General features: G+C 42.1%; 2 protein-coding genes across 3 annotated transcripts; both read right to left on the reverse strand.

Moving 5' to 3' along the window:
* Positions 1–10: 10 nt before the first annotated feature.
* Positions 11–18,501, reverse strand: cat (catalase). 2 transcript variants are annotated; one of them, XM_053641323.1, is made up of 14 exons: positions 18,323–18,501; positions 16,855–17,026; positions 16,539–16,649; positions 15,605–15,735; positions 15,418–15,522; positions 14,908–15,033; positions 14,645–14,836; positions 14,307–14,459; positions 10,292–10,430; positions 10,004–10,134; positions 9,755–9,862; positions 9,585–9,668; positions 5,458–5,466; positions 11–1,263 (listed from the first exon to the last, which is right to left on the reverse strand). In XM_053641323.1, the coding sequence occupies exons 1-14, from the start codon at positions 18,386–18,388 to the stop codon at positions 1,201–1,203; spliced, it is 1,590 nt and encodes a 529-aa protein (XP_053497298.1). In that variant the 5' UTR covers positions 18,389–18,501; the 3' UTR covers positions 11–1,200. The 2 variants fall into 2 exon arrangements, with proteins under 2 accessions (XP_053497298.1, XP_053497297.1); XM_053641322.1 differs by lacking the exons at positions 11–1,263; positions 5,458–5,466 and adding an exon at positions 8,324–9,487 and having other exon boundaries at positions 18,323–18,499.
* Positions 6,900–8,327, reverse strand: LOC128617996 (interferon-induced transmembrane protein 3-like). The gene is made up of 2 exons (XM_053641325.1): positions 7,908–8,327; positions 6,900–7,220 (listed from the first exon to the last, which is right to left on the reverse strand). The coding sequence occupies exons 1-2, from the start codon at positions 8,079–8,081 to the stop codon at positions 7,050–7,052; spliced, it is 345 nt and encodes a 114-aa protein (XP_053497300.1). The 5' UTR covers positions 8,082–8,327; the 3' UTR covers positions 6,900–7,049.
* Positions 18,502–20,520: the final 2,019 nt, after the last annotated feature.

Raw genomic sequence — 20,520 nt, forward strand, 5'->3', positions numbered from 1 at the left:
AAAGATTCAATAAAACAAAATCATGATTTTATTGAATTAGTTAGAGAACACACAGAGAGCATAACTTCCACAGGGTTCAAAAAAGGGACGAAATGCGGGACAACAGTCCTTAAAAACACACCCAATTAAAAGGTTAGATTTCAGGAAATGTTGGACTTCAGTAAGGCACAGGCGCATCTTTCTGATCTTAAATCTAATTTTTAAACTCTAAATCGTTTAATTCTTTATCCACATATCAAAATGCTAAAAAAGAAAAAAAAAAGAAAGAAAAAAAGAAGCATTTCTTAGATGGTAAAAATTGTGGTAAATGATTAACATTATCTAGGCAATATGATGATGAAAATATCATGCTATCATTAGTGGACGGTTATTAGGCTGTGCTGCTATGGCAAGCAGATAAACAACACAGTGCAACCACTGCAATTCTGAGAAACATTTTAACATGTGAGCCAATAATAATCTAGCCAAGTCAAGCTCACAGGTAGTGCTGATGTATTTTATAGAACATAAATGAATGCAGGTAGATTGGAAAAGTGTCGTTCCATACCCTTGATGAACAGAGAACAGAATAAAAATAATTTAAAAAAACAAAACAAAAAAACAAAACAAAAAAACACTTTGACTGGAAACATCGATAACGGAAATAAATTGAGGTAAAATTTAGCTTTTAGTTCCCCCCTCCCCCGCCCCTCACTGAACTTGTAACCAGGACGTGCAGAAAGGAGCAAGAGAGGAAAATGACCGAACTGTTTATCGTCTTTAAGGAAATATCACTTAACCAAAGCGACTTGGAGGGATCGAGAGGAACGTGACTTACACTAGAGTCATGCGTACTGAGCCTAAATAAAATACTGATCATCACGAACACAAAGCTGTCCTGGACACTGAAGACATGTTTACGAGTTGTCTCGTGTCTCCAAGTCATTTCTCCCGAGCATTTCCCAACATCCGACTTCTCAAAACTATCAAAAAGATTAATGCAGAATTAGTGCTTTTTTTGTTTTGTTTTTTCAATCTTCTTATGGAGAATGTTATCCAGCTACACTGCTAATATTTTTAACGATATGTGAAAGAACAAATGCTCTTGTCAGGCATGTATGTATGTATGTGTGTGTGTGTGTGTGTGTGTGTGTGTGTGTGTGTGTGTGTGTGTGTGTGTGTGTGTGTGTGTGTGTGTGCGTGCTACAGAAATTCCACACGTCATATCTTGGAAGAAGCGGCCACGGCAGATGAGCCTCCCTTCTTATACACGTGCAGGGAGTTCTGTGGAGAAAAAAAAGCACGATAACAGCGGTGTTTTTCTTCTGTAAGCACAAGTGTAACTTGTCGTTGATGTCTGTGGTCAGTATGAAGCCTTACCTTTTTGCCCTCTGCGTTATACTTGTTAAGCAGCGCCTGAACACGAGAGCCGTAATCCTGGTGCACCGCCATCAGATGCTGGACCTGTAAAGACAGACGGACTAAAACTGTTCTAAAACTGTCCAGAAAATCAAAGACGAGTCGGAACGAAAGACCGGCGAAGACGTTACCATGCGCTTCTGAATGAAGAGCTGAGCTCCTTTCAGATGTCCTGCCATGTTTTGGCAGAGACGCTCGCGCTCAGCCTCGTTCAGGACGGTGGTGAAGAAAGTGCGAACCTACATGAGCACAAAGAAGCTTAGAAAGCGCTACACATCGAATCCCACTCCTACAGAGAGGGTTAGACGATGCAATGAGACGTGACCCCCCTCCACCACCAGTCCCCCACAATGCCGCTTGTCCACGTGACCCGTCCATACCTGGGTCACGTTATCATCGTCCGAGCTGTTGTAGCGTCCGACGTCAGGAGAGACCCTAAACTTGGACTCCATGAAGCGTGGCTGACAATCTGGGGCACTGAAGCTGTTAGGGTAGTAGTTTGGGACTCCTCCTGTAAAAATCAATCAATCAATCAATCAATCAATCAATCTCGCATTATCAGAGCTGTGAGTTTGGACACCTCACGTTCGGCCGAGACGTGATCTCGATTCCGAGTGTGTAAAACTAAAGGCAAGATAGCAGTGTGTGAGAATTTCTCACCCTGGTTGTCAGTCACACACATGGGTCCATCTCTCTGATAGTTGGCCACACGGGCACGATAAGGGCAATTAACAGGCAGCTGGAGGTAGTTGGCTCCAAGCCGATGGCGGTGGGTGTCAGGATAAGAGAAGAGACGACCCTGCGCAGAGCGTCACGTGTTAGACGATCAACGTGGCAAAAACACGCCGACCGACGATGCAGTATTAAAAAGGTATAAGCACAGAGACACTTTCAGTTTTAGTGTCTGTATTTTCCAGATACACAGAAAATGTATACATGACATATGTACACCGTTACTGCTTCCCGATTACAGGATGACTGTTTAGAATGGATTTTATTTATTTCGTAACATAACATAAATAACAACATTGGGCATTATGACTATCATCCTCGTTCGCGACGTTAATTGGCGTACAATTACGTTTTAGCAACACAAACGTGTTAGAAACATGATAGATCTGGCCTCATCCACCAGATTTTCTCCAGATTTTAGATTCTTTTAGCTCAGAAATCCGACAACGTTTGCGGACTTTGTCACAGAGTTCATGTTGTCCTCGAACAGAGCTCTAATACACGCTGCCATGCCTGACCGTGTGTAGTTCCACACCCTCTGGGGTGCTCACATGCTTTGGTGGCTAAATGCCTCCCCGACCCTCCACCTGCTACGAAACTGCTGGTTTATCATGCACTTGTGCACAACCACAGGTTAACATGACCGCATGCGTGTTCTTCTGTCGAAGCTACGCTGCTTTTCTTTGCACAGCCCACAGAGACGACCACAGCTGCGACTTCGAGCTCGGTTACGCTGCATCAAAGCTAGCACGTTGTGTGTTACCAGCCTGCTGTTATTCCCACCTATTGAGAACAGAGCAGCGGTGGATGTATACACACACACACACACACACAGACACACACACACAGTATCTCACCAAAGTGAGTACACCCCTCACATTTTTGTAAATATTTGATTATATCTTTTCATGTGACAACACTGAAGAAATGACACTTTGCTACAATGTAAAGTAGTGAGTGTACAGCTTGTGTAACAGTGTACATTTGCTGTCCCCTCAAAATAACTCAACACACAGCCATTAATGTCTAAACCGCTGGCAACAAAAGTGAGTACACCCCTAAGTGAAAATGTCCAAATTGGGCCCAATTAGTAATTTTCCCTCCCTGGTGTCATGTGACTTGAAAGTGTTACAAGGTTTCAGGTGTGAATGGGGAGCAGGTATGTTAAATTTGGTGTCATTGCTCTCACACTCCCTCATACTGGTCACTGGAAGTTCAACATGGCACCTCATGGCAAAGAACTCTCTGAGGATCTGAAAAAAAGAATTGTTGCTCTACATAAAGATGGCCTAGGCTATAAGAAGATTGCCAAGACCCTGACACTGAGCTGCAGCATGGTGGCCAAGACCATACAGCGGTTTAACAGGACAGGTTCCACTCAGAACAGGCCTCGCCATGGTCGACCAAAGAAGTTTAGTGCACGTGCTCAGCGTCATATCCGGAGGTTGTCTTTGGGAAATAGACGTATGAGTGCTGCCAGCATTGCTGCAGAGGTTGAAGGGGTGGGGGGTCAGCCTGTCAGTGCTCAGACCATACGACGCACAGTGCATCAGATTGGTCTGCATGGCTGTCGTCCCAGAAGGAAGCCTCTTCTAAAGATGATGCACAAGAAATCCCGCAAACAGTTTGCTGAAGACAAGCAGACTAAGGGCATGGATTACTGGAACCATGTCCTGTGGTCTTATGAGACCAAGATAAATTTATTTGGTTCAGATGGTGTCAAGCGTGTGTGACGGCAACCAGGTGAGGAGTACAAAGACAAGTGTGTCTTGCCTACAGTTAAGCATGGTGGTGGGAGTGTCATGGTCTGGGGCTGCATGAGTGCTGCCGGCACTGGGGAGGGAACCATGAATGCCAACATGTACTGTGACATACTGAAGCAGAGCATTATCCCCTCCCTTCGGAGACTGGGCTGCAGGGCAGTATTCCAGCATGATAATGACCCCAAACACACCTCCAAGATGACCACTGCCTCGCTAAAGAAACTGAGGGTGAAGGTGATGGACTGGCCAAGCATGTCTCCAGACCTAAACCCTATTGAGCATCTGTGGGGCATCCTCAGACGGAAGGTGGAGGAGCTCAAGGTCTCTAACATCCACCAGCTCCGTGATGTCATCATGGAGGAGTGGAAGAGGACTCCAGTGGCAACCTGTGAAGCTCTGGTGAACTCCATGCCCAAGAGGGTTAAGGCAGTGCTGGAAAATAATGGTGGCCACACAAAATATTGACACTTTGTGCCCAATTTGGACATTTTCACTTAGGGGTGTACTCACTTTTGCCAGCGGTTTAGACATTAATGGCTGTGTGTTGAGTTATTTTGAGGGGACAGCAAATTTACACTGTTACACAAGCTGTACACTCACTACTTTACATTGTAGCAAAGTGTCATTTCTTCAGTGTTGTCACATGAAAAGATATAATCAAATATTTACAAAAATGTGAGGGTGTACACACTTTTATGAGATACTGTGTGTGTGTGTGTATATATATATATATATATATATATATATATATATATATATATATATATATATATATATATATATATATAATTATTTGACCCAACGAAGGGGTTCATGGGTAAAAGGTTGAGGTGTGTACCAGAGAAGGTTTACATACTGACTAATACTGGCAATATAATTCTTTAATCTGACTGGAAACAAATATATGCAGTGACATGAGGGGGAAAGAGAAGAGTCGAGCTGCAGCTTTTCTTGTCATAGTGGGCATTAAATGCATGCTCACACATAACTTTATAGTGCAATAATTATTGGCACCTTTCATAAAAATGAGCCAGAGCAAATTAGACCACATATACATAGACTTCTGAATATATCCCCCCCCTTTTTTTTTTTTATTAATAATTACCTCTTTCATCTTCACATTACATTACTTTAGGAATTGATTGTGTGTGTGTGGTTGTCTGAGAGTGAGAATCGTGTATTTATTTATTTTTCACACCAAATTGTTGAGGCCCCCCGGGCGGCCCCCACTTTGAAAACCACTGCTCTAGTGGACACCCTTAAGTAATATGCCAGTATGAAGGGAGACCCCTGTGCAACCGCTCACACTGCATCTCCACGCTATCAAAAATACTCAGAAAATACACTCACCATCCACTTTATTATGTACACGTGCACATTCATGCAGTTATTTAATCTGCCAATCATGTGGCAGCAGCACAATTGGGGGTGGGGGGAGATCTACAATAACATGCGGATACAGGTCAAGAGCGTCAGTTAATGTTCACATCTAACATCAGAATGAAGAAAAAGTGTGATCTCTGTGTGACTTTAGCCGTGGCAGGGATGTTGGTGCCAGACAGACACTGCTGATCTCCTGGGATCTTCACACACAACAATCTGTAGAGTTTACACAGAATGGTGCGATGCCACATATAATAGGTGTTTTTATTAAAGTGACCTTGAATTTTAACAAGCCGTAGACTTATTATTTTTTATAAACACCAGAAGTGAGAAATAATAAGCTATGAAGATCATTAAAAAAAAAAAAAAAAAACCTAGAGAAAGACCAACTCAGAGTAATTTTTAAATTCATCAAATGGTCATCCTATCCCAAGGGCATTCTTAGTTTGTTAACAAAAGTAACCAAGGTTTGCTTTCACCGCCTGTATTTACAATTTTTAAAATGATTTTTTACCAAGACTAGGCAATAAAATGTTCGGTAACATGACATTTAAAACACAAGGGAATAGAAGAAACACCGATCCACTACTAAGAACTCCTGTTTCTACAGACTACAAAGGAAATGAGTGCGTCTGTGGGTGAAAGAGAGAGAGTGAGTGAAGGAAAGTTTGCGTGCATATGGTATTACCACATACAGATACACGATCACACCTCCTGGCACGTGAAATGTGAGAAATATAAAGAAGGAAAATATGGTGGATGAGCCATGGGAGCAAAAATGGCCAGTCTCTATCTCCCCTGTCAATCACAGCATCACTGTGACCATCGTGGTTGAAAAATGCTGTAAATGTACACGTATTTGTTTGATTTACATGTTACATGCTAGCTCTTATACTAGCTTCATTAGTAGGTTAGCAAATCAAGCAAATTATAGGCTACTAGCTACAGTACTTACATTCACCAGCAGCACCAATGATTCCAAGCTTTATTTTTCTTTGCAGTGTATCTTTACACATTTATAAGAGGCATATATGACAGGATAACATGAAACCACAGTTAAACTTATGTACAATTATCAAAAAAATTCTCAAACGCCCTGTCTACAATCACCTCTCTCTCTCTCTCCCTCAGAATAACCTTCGCGATCTTAACCAGTCTGGCTTCAGAGTGGCACCCTCCACAGAGACTGCCCTTATGGCTGTTATTGACAAGCATTCATGTAGATCAACCAAACTGTTTTCAGTTCTCATCCTCAAGACTCTCCAGTCCATCCTCATGAGTCTAGGAATTCAAGAAACGGTGCAGGTTCGCTTCTTACCTGGAGGGATGTTCAGATCAGGTGACATGGAGGGGATTTAACTTGCCAACACCACACTGGTGGGTATTCGTACTTTGTGCCCAGTTTGCTGTCTCTGAGAGGGATCCATCAAGACCAGGAAACATGCTAGAAATGGTAAATGCTAACATTACAGATAGGATTTCATTTAGAAAAATTTCACCCTTGTAACTGCATCTGGAGAATATAAGAATCCACATAGATACTGCAGTGTACTTCAGTAACAAAGGGTTGCATGCCGAATGCGAACAGGCCCTAATCATTAAATTAACAACTTTAGTCAGTGCCTTGGTCAGTGAGAATCTTTTATTATTCATTTTTACAAATATATTGTTCACAACACTTTTGTTGGACTTCAACAGCACACCATTCATCTGGGAGATAATGCTGCTTGTGTAATGATTTTCCCCCATGCAAACTTTCAATAAATATCACATTTAATAATATCGGTATGGTCTAGCAGGCATAGTACTCTGCACTACTATCACCACTATTATGATTATGCTGATGATGATGGTAAGTGCAAGCGTGAAGCCATTTAGATAAAACGCCTTGGAGCCGTACGCCTTCGCTCCATTCAGGTCTCCCACCATCTTCCGGTCTCTGGACTGAAACACACAAACACAAACACATAATAATAAAAATAATTTCACAAGCTCAAATATAGAGTGTCAGGTGACATCTGGATGCTCTTTACTGCGCTCAGACATTGACATATTATACAAACGAATGCACACAGAGACCGATTGGCTAAGCCTTTGATAAACATTGAAATTGTAAGTGCAATTCGTTAAGCTTTAACCAACAGAAAGTCTCTGACTTGCAAAAACATTAATTTTACAGTGTGAAGAAGAAAAAGAAGTAGAACACGACAAAGACTCGAAGTCAATGCAATATTTTTTTTTTGTTAAACGCATTTAATTAAAGCTGAAAGTCTAGACTTCAATCACATGATTGCTTAACTTCATAGCTGTTGTGGTGGTGTACAGAGGCACAACTGCAGAAATAAATTGCAGCACTGTCCAAATACTTATGGATCCAGCAGTAGTTACTCCTAGGCTTGTCCTGCCGGCTGGGAATAAAATCGAAGGGGAAGTTTTAAAAGAATGAAGTTTCTTATCTTCACCACACTCTGTTTTAATGTCTTTTTTTTTATCTAATCATTTTAACAACGGACATTGTCACAAAGCAGCTTCACAGAAATCCAGATGTGTTGAGAGGATCTTCAATATGAACATCAGTCGTTTATTTTTTTTTTCGTTCACCTTTTAAATTCCCCGTTATTTGTGACTCACCTTGATGGAGAAAATCAAGGCGATCAGGCCCAGGCAGCACGGGACTCCATAGATGAAGCTGGCAATGGACCACACCACGTAATCGGGTGGATGCTCCGGCATGTTCACCACGACTGTCCCAGCTCCTCTGCCATCACCCAGAGGAGCGTTCAGTGGAACCATGGAGCTCTGCATGTTGCTCAGTATCACGCCTCTCTGCGCTGTTTCAGAGCCTTCACGCTTCCGATTCAACGTTTTATGGTGGAGGTGAAAGGGTAAGTCCTCATTTATACACTAACCACAGTGCATCACGTTTAAAAAAAAAAAAAGCCACCGGTATTTTTCAGCCTGTACGACCTAATTTCTCATTTAATGCCCTACTTTATGACCAGAGAAGATCTTAACGCATGAGCCATGATAATGAATAAAAGATTCAATAAAACAAAATCATGATTTTATTGAATTAGTTAGAGAACACACAGAGAGCATAACTTCCACAGGGTTCAAAAAAGGGACGAAATGCGGGACAACAGTCCTTAAAAACACACCCAATTAAAAGGTTAGATTTCAGGAAATGTTGGACTTCAGTAAGGCACAGGCGCATCTTTCTGATCTTAAATCTAATTTTTAAACTCTAAATCGTTTAATTCTTTATCCACATATCAAAATGCTAAAAAAGAAAAAAAAAAGAAAGAAAAAAAGAAGCATTTCTTAGATGGTAAAAATTGTGGTAAATGATTAACATTATCTAGGCAATATGATGATGAAAATATCACGCTATCATTAGTGGACGGTTATTAGGCTGTCCTGCTATGGCAAGCAGATAAACAACACAGTGCAACCACTGCAATTCTGAGAAACACTAACATGTGAGCCAATAATAATCTAGCCAAGTCAAGCTCACAGGTAGTGCTGATGTATTTTATAGAACATAATTGAATGCAGGTAGATTGGAAAAGTGTCGTTCCATACCCTTGATGAACAGAGAACAGAATAAAAATAATTTTTAAAAAAAAACCCACTTTGACTGGAAACATCGATAACGGAAATAAATTAAGGTAAAATTTAGCTTTTAGTTCCCCCCTCCCCCGCCCCTCACTGAACTTGTAACCAGGACGTGCAGAAAGGAGCAAGAGAGGAAAATGACCGAACTGTTTATCGTCTTTAAGGAAATATCACTTAACCAAAGCAACTTGGAGGGATCGAGAGGAACGCGACTTACACTAGAGTCATACGTACTGAGCCTAAATAAAATACTGATCATCACGAACACAAAGCTGTCCTGGACACTGAAGACATGTTTACGAGTTGTCTCGTGTCTCCAAGTCATTTCTCCCGAGCATTTCCCAACATCCGACTTCTCAAAACTATCAAAAAGATTAATGCAGAATTAGTGCTTTTTTTGTTTTGTTTTTCAATCTTCTTATGGAGAATGTTATCCAGCTACACTGCTAATATTTTTAATGATATGTGAAAGAACAAATGCTCTTGTCAGGCATGTGTGTGTGTGTGTGTGTGTGCTGCAGAAATTCCACACGTCATATCTTGGAAGAAGCGGCCACGGCAGATGAGCCTCCCTTCTTATACACGTGCAGGGAGTTCTGTGGAGAAAAAAAAAGCACGATAACAGCGGTGTTTTTCTTCTGTAAGCACAAGTGTAACTTGTCGTTGATGTCTGTGGTCAGTATGAAGCCTTACCTTTTTGCCCTCTGCGTTATACTTGTTAAGCAGCGCCTGAACACGAGAGCCGTAATCCTGGTGCACCGCCATCAGATGCTGGACCTGTAAAGACAGACGGACTAAAACTGTTCTAAAACTGTCCAGAAAATCAAAGACGAGTCGGAACGAAAGACCGGCAAAGACGTTACCATGCGCTTCTGAATGAAGAGCTGAGCTCCTTTCAGATGTCCTGCCATGTTTTGGCAGAGACGCTCGCGCTCAGCCTCGTTCAGGACGGTGGTGAAGAAAGTGCGAACCTACATGAGCACAAAGAAGCTTAGAAAGCGCTACACATCGAATCCCACTCCTACAGAGAGGGTTAGACGATGCAATGAGACGTGACCCCCCTCCACCACCAGTCCCCCACAATGCCGCTTGTCCACGTGACCCGTCCATACCTGGGTCACGTTATCATCGTCCGAGCTGTTGTAGCGTCCGACGTCAGGAGAGACTCTAAACTTGGACTCCATGAAGCGTGGCTGACAATCTGGGGCACTGAAGCTGTTAGGGTAGTAGTTTGGGACTCCTCCTGTAAAAATCAATCAATCAATCAATCAATCAATCAATCAATCAATCTCGCATTATCAGAGCTGTGAGTTTGGACACCTCACGTTCGGCCGAGACGTGATCTCGATTCCGAGTGTGTAAAACTAAAGGCAAGATAGCAGTGTGTGAGAATTTCTCACCCTGGTTGTCAGTCACACACATGGGTCCATCTCTCTGATAGTTGGCCACGCGGGCACGATAAGGGCAATTAACAGGCAGCTGGAGGTAGTTGGCTCCAAGCCGATGGCGGTGGGTGTCAGGATAAGAGAAGAGACGACCCTGCGCAGAGCGTCACGTGTTAGACGATCAACGTGGCAAAAACACGCCGACCGACGATGCAGTATTAAAAAGGTATAAGCACAGAGACACTTTCAGTTTTAGTGTCTGTATTTTCCAGATACACAGAAAATGTATACATGACATATGTACACCGTTACTGCTTCCCGATTACAGGATGACTGTTTAGAATGGATTTTATTTATTTCGTAACATAACATAAATAACAACATTGGGCATTATGACTATCATCCTCGTTCGCGACGATAATTGGCGTACAATTACGTTTTAGCAACACAAACGTGTTAGAAACATGATAGATCTGGCCTCATCCACCAGATTTTCTCCAGATTTTAGATTCTTTTAGCTCAGAAATCCGACAACGTTTGCGGACTTTGTCACAGAGTTCATGTTGTCCTCGAACAGAGCTCTAATACACGCTGCCATGCCTGACCGTGTGTAGTTCCACACCCTCTGGGGTGCTCACATGCTTTGGTGGCTAAATGCCTCCCCGACCCTCCACCTGCTACGAAACTGCTGGTTTATTATGCACTTGTGCACAACCACAGGTTAACATGACCGCATGCGTGTTCTTCTGTCGAAGCTACGCCGCTTTTCTTTGCACAGCCCACAGAGATGACCACAGCTGCGGCTTCGAGCTCGGTTACGCTGCATCAAAGCTAGCACGTTGTGTGTTACCAGCCTGCTGTTATTCCCACCTATTGAGAACAGAGCAGCGGTGGATGTATACACACACACACACACACACACACACACACACACACACACACACACACAGTATCTCACCAAAGTGAGTACACCCCTCACATTTTTGTAAATATTTGATTATATCTTTTCATGTGACAACACTGAAGAAATGACACTTTGCTACAATGTAAAGTAGTGAGTGTACAACTTGTGTAACAGTGTACATTTGCTGTCCCCTCAAAATAACTCACACAGCCATTAATGTCTAAACCGCTGCCAACAAAAGTGAGTACACCCCTAAGTGAAAATGTCCAAATTGGGCCCAATTAGTAATTTTCCCTCCCCGTTGTCATGTGACTTGTTAGTGTTACAAGGTCTCAGGTGTGAATGGGGAGCAGGTGTGTTAAATTTGGTGTCATTGCTCTCACACTCCCTCATACTGGTCACTGGAAGTTCAACATGGCACCTCATGGCAAAGAACTCTCTGAGGATCTGAAAAAAAGAATTGTTGCTCTACATAAAGATGGCCTAGGTTATAAGAAGATTGCCAAGACCCTGACACTGAGCTGCAGCACGGTGGCCAAGACCATACAGCGGTTTAACAGGACAGGTTCCACTTAGAACAGGCCTCGCCATGGTCGACCAAAGAAGTTTAGTGCACGTGCTCAGTGTCATATCCGGAGGTTGTCTTTGGGAAATAGACGTATGAGTGCTGCCAGCATTGCTGCAGAGGTTGAAGGGGTGGGGGGTCAGCCTGTCAGTGCTCAGACCATACGCCGCACACTGCATCAAACTGGTCTGCATGGCTGTCGTCCCAGAAGGAAGCCTCTTCTAAAGATGATGCACAAGAAATCCTGCAAACAGTTTGCTGAAGACAAGCAGACTAAGGACATGGATTACTGGAACCATGTCCTGTGGTCTGATGTCTGATGAGACCAAGATAAACTTATTTGGTTCAGATGGTGTCAAGCGTGTGTGGCGGCAACCAGGTGAGGAGTACACAGACGAGTGTGTCTTGCCTACAGTCAAGCATGGTGGTGAGAGCGTCATGGTCTGGAGCTGCATGAGTGCTGGAGGGAACCATGAATGCCAACATGTACTGTGACATACTGAAGCAGAGCATGATCCCCTCCCTTCGGAGACTGGGCTGCAGGGCAGTATTCCAGCATGATAACGACCCCAAAGGCACCTCCAAGACGACCACTGCCTTGCTAAAGAAGCTGAGGGTGAAGGTGATGGACTGGCCAAGCATGTCTCCAGACCTAAACCCTATTGAGCATCTGTGGGGCATCCTCAAACGGAAGGTGGAGGAGCTCAAGGTCTCTAACATCCACCAGCTCCGTGATGTCGTCATGGAGGAGTGGAAGAGGACTCCAGTGGCAACCTGTGAAGCTCTGGTGAACTCCATGCCCAAGAGGGTTAAGGCAGTGCTGGAAAATAATGGTGGCCACACAAAATATTGACACTTTGTGCCCAATTTGGACATTTTCACTTAGGGGTGTACTCACTTTTGCCAGCGGTTTAGACATTAATGGCTGTGTGTTGAGTTATTTTGAGGGGACAGCAAATTTACACTGTTACACAAGCTGTACACTCACTACTTTACATTGTAGCAAAGTGTCATTTCTTCAGTGTTGTCTCATGAAAAGATATAATCAAATACTTACAAAAATGTGAGGGTGTACACACTTTTGTGAGATACTGTGTGTGTGTGTGTGTGTAATATATATATATATATATATAAAAAATTATTTGACCCAACGAAGGGGTTCATGGGTAAAAGGTTGAGGTGTGTACCAGAAAAGGTTTACATACTGACTAATACTGGCAATATAATTCTTTAATCTGACTGGAACCAAGTATATGCAGTGACATAAGGGGGAAAGAGAAGAGTCGAGCTGCAGCTTCTCTTGTCACAGTGGGCATTAAATGCATGCTCACACATAACTTTATAGTGCAATAATTATTGGCACCTTTCATAAAAATGAGCAAGAGCAAATTAGACCACACATTTTCTTTTTTCACTTAGCAATGATCTGCTGCTTCAGCCCTCACTCTGCAGCAAAATGAGCAACGTTCATTTAGTTTTTCATTTGCTGCACTCTAGTGTAGGGGTTCCCAAACTTTTCCAGGGCAAGGCCCCCCAAATGGCATTAACATTTGACCGAGGCCCCCCTTTTGCAAGATGTCTTTAAAACACATTAAAAATACAGACTTCTGAATATATCCCCCCCTTTTTTTTTTATTAATAATTACCTCTTTCATCTTCACATTACATTACATTAGGAATTGATTGTGTGTGTGTGGTTGTCAGAGTGAGAATCGTGTATTTATTTATTTTTCAAACAATTTTCACACATTCACACATTTTTTATATATATATATAGACCCGTCGCTCACTCAATGTTCTTTGTTTTTTGCACCATTGTGTGTAGATCTAGATCAGCAGTTTCTGAAATACTCAAACCAGCCCCTCTGGCACCAACAACCATGCCTCGGTTAAAGTCGTGGAGATCACATCGCTTTTCTTTCTTCATTCTGGTGTTTGATGTGAACGTCCTACGCCTGAAGCTCTTGACGTGCATCTGAAAGAGTTTATGTACTGCGCTACTGCCACATGACACGAGCAGGTGTTCCTAATAAAGTGGTGACAGTGGGAAGGACTCCTTAATCAATGTGAAACGTCAACCCAGACACACGAAGGTGTGGTATTCCATACTATCTCCGTTACACCTCATGGTCCTCAGTGTAAAGTCAGCAACCCTTTTGGCAATACTCACACGCAGTTATTTCCACTCATGAAACACCAGGCTTCTATCTACTTGAATGGAGAGAGACTCCGACACCCAAAATCCGACAAGATGATGTTTTACACACAGATTCGACACTGAAATTGGCCAAAATAATTAGGCAAATAAATTGCTGTCCTTGGCTCGAATAACAGCCACAATAAACAAACACACTTGTTCAGGTGACTCCAGCTACTATATACAGCATAACAACAAGCAGGACTTAACCAAACCAACCCTTGGCAAATCATTTTAAACCTTTTTAATGGTAACGTAATTTACAGAACTACAAAACATTGCGGCTTTTACATGCTCTGTAGCACGTGACATTTTTTTTAGCATCAGCTAAGAGAGAACGTGAGTGTGTGAGGTTATACTTTACCTGCAGCATCTTGTCAGGACTTGGCTCAATACCTGGTGGCATGTTACTGGGGTCAAACGCCAGTTGCTCCACTTCAGCGAAATAGTTTACAGGGTTTTTATTCAACACAAAGCGTCCAACTGGAACCAGGGGGTAGTCCTTATGGGACCAAACCTGAGAGATAAAGAGTAAAAGAAAAGCCCTGCAAATGGTCAGTATTTACGAACACACTATTATTAACAAGAGCAATCTTATGATGTGAGAAATACGTCATCTTCAAAGGTTCTTTGACAGCACACCCCTATCTATCTATATCTATATCTATATATAACATGGCTACTGAGAGGAGGTTAGGGCACCTTGGTCAGATCAAATGGGTTCCATGGGTACTTCTCCGACTGCTCAAAGGTCATGACCTGGATGTAGAAGGTCCAGGAGGGAAAGTTGCCATCGGCAATGGCGTTGTACAAGTCACGGATGGCGTAGTCAGGATCAGTGGAGGCTAAACGGTCTGCCTCCTCCACAGTCAGATTCTTAATGCCCTGATCGGTCTGACAGGAAGAGAAGGCGTCACACACACACACAAAGACATAGACATACAAGTGCAAACACAACTACACACCTTGTAGTGGAACTTGCAGTAGACAGGGTGGCCCGCAGAGTTGATCAGTTTGAAGGTGTGGGAACCGTAGCCATTCATATGGCGATATCCATCAGGCAATCCACGATCGCTGAAGAGGAACGACACCTGCAAGAAGAGAGAAAGAGAAATGAAGAGAGAGAAAAAAACTAAATAAAACATGGACAGCTGAAGCTACTGGAGAAACCCCAGGCCGTGCTCATCCCCTGGACAATTCCATCTCTAGAGTGAAGCATGGTGGTGGCAGCATCCTGCCGCGGGGATGCTTTGTAAATAAATTGACAAAATTCTGTCTAAACATGTTCTGTCCATTTTATTTTTTGGGGTAGACTCAGGTCCAAACCGGTTCCAGCATCATAATGCCCCTGCGCACAAAGCCAACTCCATGAAGACATGGTGTGTTAAGGCTGGAGTGTAACTCATGGCTCGGTGCAAGACACTTTTAATTAACCATTTAAAAGTAAAGAGCATCAAAATGAAAATCTCACAAACCTGATGCAGAGACTCTGGACGCAGGCTCCAAAAGTCCCACACCATGTCAGGGTCCTTCAGGTGAGTCTGAGGATTCCGCTTCTGAGAGTGGATGAAGGATGGAAACTAGGCATGCAGAAATACACAAAAACTCAGTAAACATACAGAAAACATTCCAGACCAAGACATCAGGATCTCTCTTTCTCACCAGAAATGCATCCCTGATGAAGAAGATGGGTGTGTTATTGCCTGTCAGGTCCCAGTTGCCCTCGTCGGTGTAGAATTTCACTGCAAATCCTCGAGGGTCACGGACTGTATCAGCTGAACCGGACTCACCAGCTAGAAACACAGATGCTGTTTGAAGAAATAGCGTGGAGGGAGAAATATCTCTGCTCCTGTCACTACTGCCTGCACTTTAACAAGCTCCTGGACCACGGTGCATGCTAAGAGCGCTAGTTCTACGTTGAAGCACATTTGTTTTGACCCAAAGAAGGGGTTCATGGTTAAAAGGTTCAGGCTGAGAGGCGTGTCCAGTTAAACTGACTTGAGCATGTTGCAGGGAGATAAGAGAGAAAGAAAAGAGCTTCTCTTGTCACAGTGGCCATTAAATGCATGCTCACGCGTAACATAACTGGTGCTGCCGTAATTATTGGCACCCTTCATAAAAATTAAGAATTCATTTATAAAACATTTCAAATATATATATATATATATATATATATATATATATATATATATATATATATATATATATATATATATATATATATTAGTGGACACCCTCAAGTAACACAACAGAACAACAGAATGAAGGGAGACCTCTACCACTGCAACTACACAAGATCAAAAACACCCCCAAGTATAAAAACAGGCCTCATGCAAGCTCTGTCTTGCTTCATTTCAAAGGGACAAGTGAAAGGTGGCGTGTGTTATGCAAGCACTGATTGGCACAATTTCCTAAACACAAAAATAGTCAATATGTACACCATGCAAACTCCTGAAGTGCGTGATAAACACTGAGCTCTACATATTCAACAGTAATTATACCTTCTCATTTTATTAGTAGTCTATTAATTATATTGTATATTATATTTATATATTATATATGAACGGGAGTTATATGGAGAGGAAATGTGTCTCACCCACAGTAGAGAATCTCACAGCGATGGGAGTTGTCTTGCCCACATGCTCAAACACCTTGGCCTTGCAGTAGTGCGTGATGTCATGAGTCACCTCAAAATAACCAAATGCACCTGCAGAGAGGGAAGAGGAGAGTATCAAACCGTCACCATCGTTCATCAAGTTCCATGTTTCTTTGATCAGGCACTGCTTACTGTAATCTCTCTTTTTAGTTCCACAAAGCAGGAAAATTGGATCCAATCCTTAAGCAAGTTCTTAAGGGCTTTAGTGTAGCCTTGAGGCTTTTCTTTCAGTAGCTCAGTGTTTGTAAGCACAGACCTGCTCCTTTGGCATGCACCACCCTTTCGGGGATGCGCTCGCGGTCGAAGTGGGCCATCTCGTCCGTGAACACGACATCCTGCACCAGCAGTGGCCCTTGGGGTCCAGCCGTCTGAACATTCAGCTTATCGCCTATGGGGATCCCTGCTCCCGTGGTCAACACGTCGGCTCGCTGAGACAGGAACGGATTCAAAAGGTGAGGTGAGGGTAAATGTAAGGGAACAGATATGCTAGCATCTATGCATGAGATTAAGTTTTTCAGCAAAGCTCAACTCAACCCACCATCGCTCAAGATACAAGGAAGACATGCACTGAGACTTTATCAAGACCAAGTCACTGTCCGTCTTCAAATGAACAAAAAAATAAAAATAAAAAGCTTTGTACTAACTATTGTTTAGCAGGGTTTTTAACTATGTTGTGGTTTTGATAGAGACGATAAAGCACTTGTCCATCTGCTAAATGCTGTAAATGTAAAAATGTGTCTGGAGGTTTGTTTACTTCATGAATACGAGGAAAACACTTTGTTTTGATTTTAATTAATAATTGTCCTTTTCTGTGGATCCTAATTAACCAGACTTTGGTAACATTGTGAACTTTTGAGGGAACATAGTCACACAAACACGCAATGGTGGTTCAACTGTTAACGGCTCTGGGTTACTGATCAGAAGGTCGGGGGTTCAAGCCCCAGCACCGCCAAGCTGCGGCTTTGAACACGGCCCCTAACCCTCCCTGCTCCAGGGGCGCCGGATCAGGGCTGACCCTGCGCTCTGAACCCAATTTCCTACCAAGCTGGAGTATTTGAAGAAAAATAATTTCCCTGTGCTGTAACGTATATGTGACAGATAAAAGCTTCATGTTCTTCTAAACAACATGATTAACAAATAAAGGCTGTAATTGAAGGACTTGATTCCTCAACAGGCCTTTGACCTGGATTACAAAACAGCACAATGTACCGTCCAGGTTAAAAACCGACACATGTAAAGACGTGACCTCGTGTGAACTGCTCTCTGATTGGCTGGCCGTTTGATAAAGGCAACCAATCTGGTTAGTGGATTTAAAGAGGCGAGTCTAAAGGAAAACAGTTTGCAGGACTTTAGACTTGTGCGCAGATCGGAAATCTAACTCGCTTTTTTTAAACGTGATCTATGCGATTCTCCAAATAAAGTCACAGAACATTAACAAACATAGCATGTATTATTATTATTATTATTATTATTAATATTATTAAACACACAAAGGCTAACTACCGCGAGCTTCTGGCTAATCTAATGCACATGATCTAGTGGCTACGTGCACGATATGTGACTGATTGTGATTTCAGTCCTTAGTTGTTGTGTAAACAAACACATGATACTAGACTGAATAAATATTTTAAGGGACATTAAGCCTGTCTTGTGTGACCTTTGCCTAGATTATTCGTTGCGCAGCTAACACAGTGCTCTTGCTAGCTTTAGATTTAAAATCAAACCTGAGATCTTCTACTTTCTTTCCATATTTTCATTTGATCCGTCGCCTTTTCTCTGTTTTCCGCCATCTTTCTTAAAACTCCAAGGAACACCAACTCCAAGCTTCTGATAACGCTATCTTTGTAGCTGCAGGCTATCTGGCACTGTTTTTGTTCCTGAAATTGAGTAAGCCCCGCCCCTGAATCAGCCGCTTTCCTGATTGGTCACTGACATTCTGCGGTCCATTCTGAACGTGGTCATGACCCAAAGGCTCCGCCCTTTACAGATAAAAAAAAAAAGAACCTCTGTTACATGAGGTTTTTCATTTTTTTTTGTGATTTTTAAGAGGAAAATTTTAAGACGTGTCATTACCCGATCCGCGTCCTCTGTTCTATTTGCTCCTGCATGTGTGCGCATGCGCACCCCCCCAAAACCCCGGGGCGGTCAGCGTCAGCAGACCAGCATTGCGCATGCGTGGTAATTTCCATTCATCCCAGTGACTCGAATCTTTTGATTCCGTTCATCAAAAGCTTCGTTCAGTGACCCATTCTGTAAGTTGTATCATTTATTATTATTATTATTATTATTATATTATGATTGAGATATTAGATTTTTAGTTTTTGTTTCATTCACTCAATACATTCATTTAAAAGCACCAAGTTTTCAAGAGACAAGTTTTAGTATTATGATTTATTAAAACTGGCCTGTTCAATCCACAAAGAGAAGGTCTGGTGAATTTATTTTCAGGAAAGATGTCAGTCAGTTACACACTTTAAATGCACGGCTCCACCCTTTTTAAAACCAACCCAATACACAACTTTTCCAAAATCTCCAACGTCAAAGTTAAATACATTGTAATATTTACAACCAATTGAGTAAAATACATTTTAATCACACAGCTTTTCACATGCTTTTTCTCTCAGGATAGCTTTAAGTAATATTTTTACTTATTTTATTTTATGTTGTTGTGCAGGTAAAAAGTTATTTTAACATGACATTTATATTTTGTGGTTGTAATTGCTAATGTTTATGGAATGTTAATAAAATTAGGTAACAATTTTGTTTAATCGAAGTATTTTAGTGGTGAAGTATATGAATATGCATAAACAGTAAGATTTTTGCCTCATTTTTTTTTTTTTTTGAAGCGATACCACATATTACAAATTTCTACACTAACACTATTTCAAAGTGTTAATCAATAGAATATATAACCCCATTAGTTTAGGCCCTTCAAGGGATCCTAAAAATACTGATGTGCTCCAGTATATTATTGGTTTTCCGGAAACAGTGCTTCAAATGCTTAAAAGCCATTTTCAACACATTTCAACATTTGCGCATTATCTATCTTCACGCAACTTTTGAAGACTGCCTCACTGCTGCTGCGTCATAAAGGGGAAAAAAACTGTCAATCAAACCATCAGACCAGTTCTACATCGCTGTACATGATCTAATGGTAATAGTCTAATGGTTCTCAGCTCTATAGATCACCGATTAGATTTTTATTACAGCACTTTATATTCCACCCTGAAATTCCACTTCAGTCCAACTGGGGGCGGTAACGCGCCGACAGCTGCTTCACCAACCGCCAGAAAACACTGAAAAAAAGGTATTGAAAAAAGGAATGAACATCTCATCACGTGACCGAAATGATCCTCTCCACATTCAAGTATTTCTAATTGTGGTTACACTTTAGAAATAAAAGCGTGTTACTGTGAAGATGTAAAACTCCTTCCTGTTTTAAACCCTGAGGTAAGTTTAGCTGAAGCTGTGTGGCGGAATCCCAAATGCATCTCAGCTGTCCTTCATAAAGTGTTAGTATTTTACTGACCTGTTTAAGGGCACTACATACAGTGTTTGTTAGTATTTTGCTGTCCTGTTTAAGGGCACTACGTATTAAGGATGTCCCGATACGAGAAATCTAGTAGTTGGTACCGATACCACCGAAAGTACACAATACTTGATACCAAAGTCGATACCAAGGTGTGCTTTAAAAAATTTAATTAAAAACTCCTGCAGCACATCTTCCTCTGGCTAATACTGGCAGAGAGGGAGAGGGGGATGGGGATATTTTAGTTATCAAACACTATCTGACAAGGACTAATAAAAGAGTGCTAATAACAAGTGCTAAAGTGCACTCCTAAACACACACACACACACACACACACACCTTATACTCTGAATGCAAGCATTAGTTTAAATTAATTGATATGGTGGCAGGATA

The sequence above is a fragment of the Ictalurus furcatus genome, chromosome 14 (genome assembly GCF_023375685.1).
Source record: "Ictalurus furcatus strain D&B chromosome 14, Billie_1.0, whole genome shotgun sequence".
Lineage (NCBI taxonomy): Eukaryota > Metazoa > Chordata > Actinopteri > Siluriformes > Ictaluridae > Ictalurus > Ictalurus furcatus.

Coding starts and splice junctions, on each gene's coding strand:
- LOC128617996 (XM_053641325.1), bottom strand. CDS start 8,081: ATGCAGAGCTCCATGGTTCCACTGAACGCTCCTCTGGGTGATGGCAGA. Junction 7,221..7,907: donor CCTTGATTTTCTCCATCAAG/GTGAGTCACAAA, acceptor TGTGTGTTTCAG/TCCAGAGACCGGAAGATGGT.
- cat (XM_053641323.1), bottom strand. CDS start 18,388: ATGGCGGAAAACAGAGAAAAGGCGACGGATCAAATGAAAATATGGAAA. Junction 16,650..16,854: donor GGTGCATGCCAAAGGAGCAG/GTCTGTGCTTAC, acceptor CCCTCTCTGCAG/GTGCATTTGGTTATTTTGAG. Junction 14,460..14,644: donor ACCCATTTGATCTGACCAAG/GTGCCCTAACCT, acceptor TTTATCTCTCAG/GTTTGGTCCCATAAGGACTA.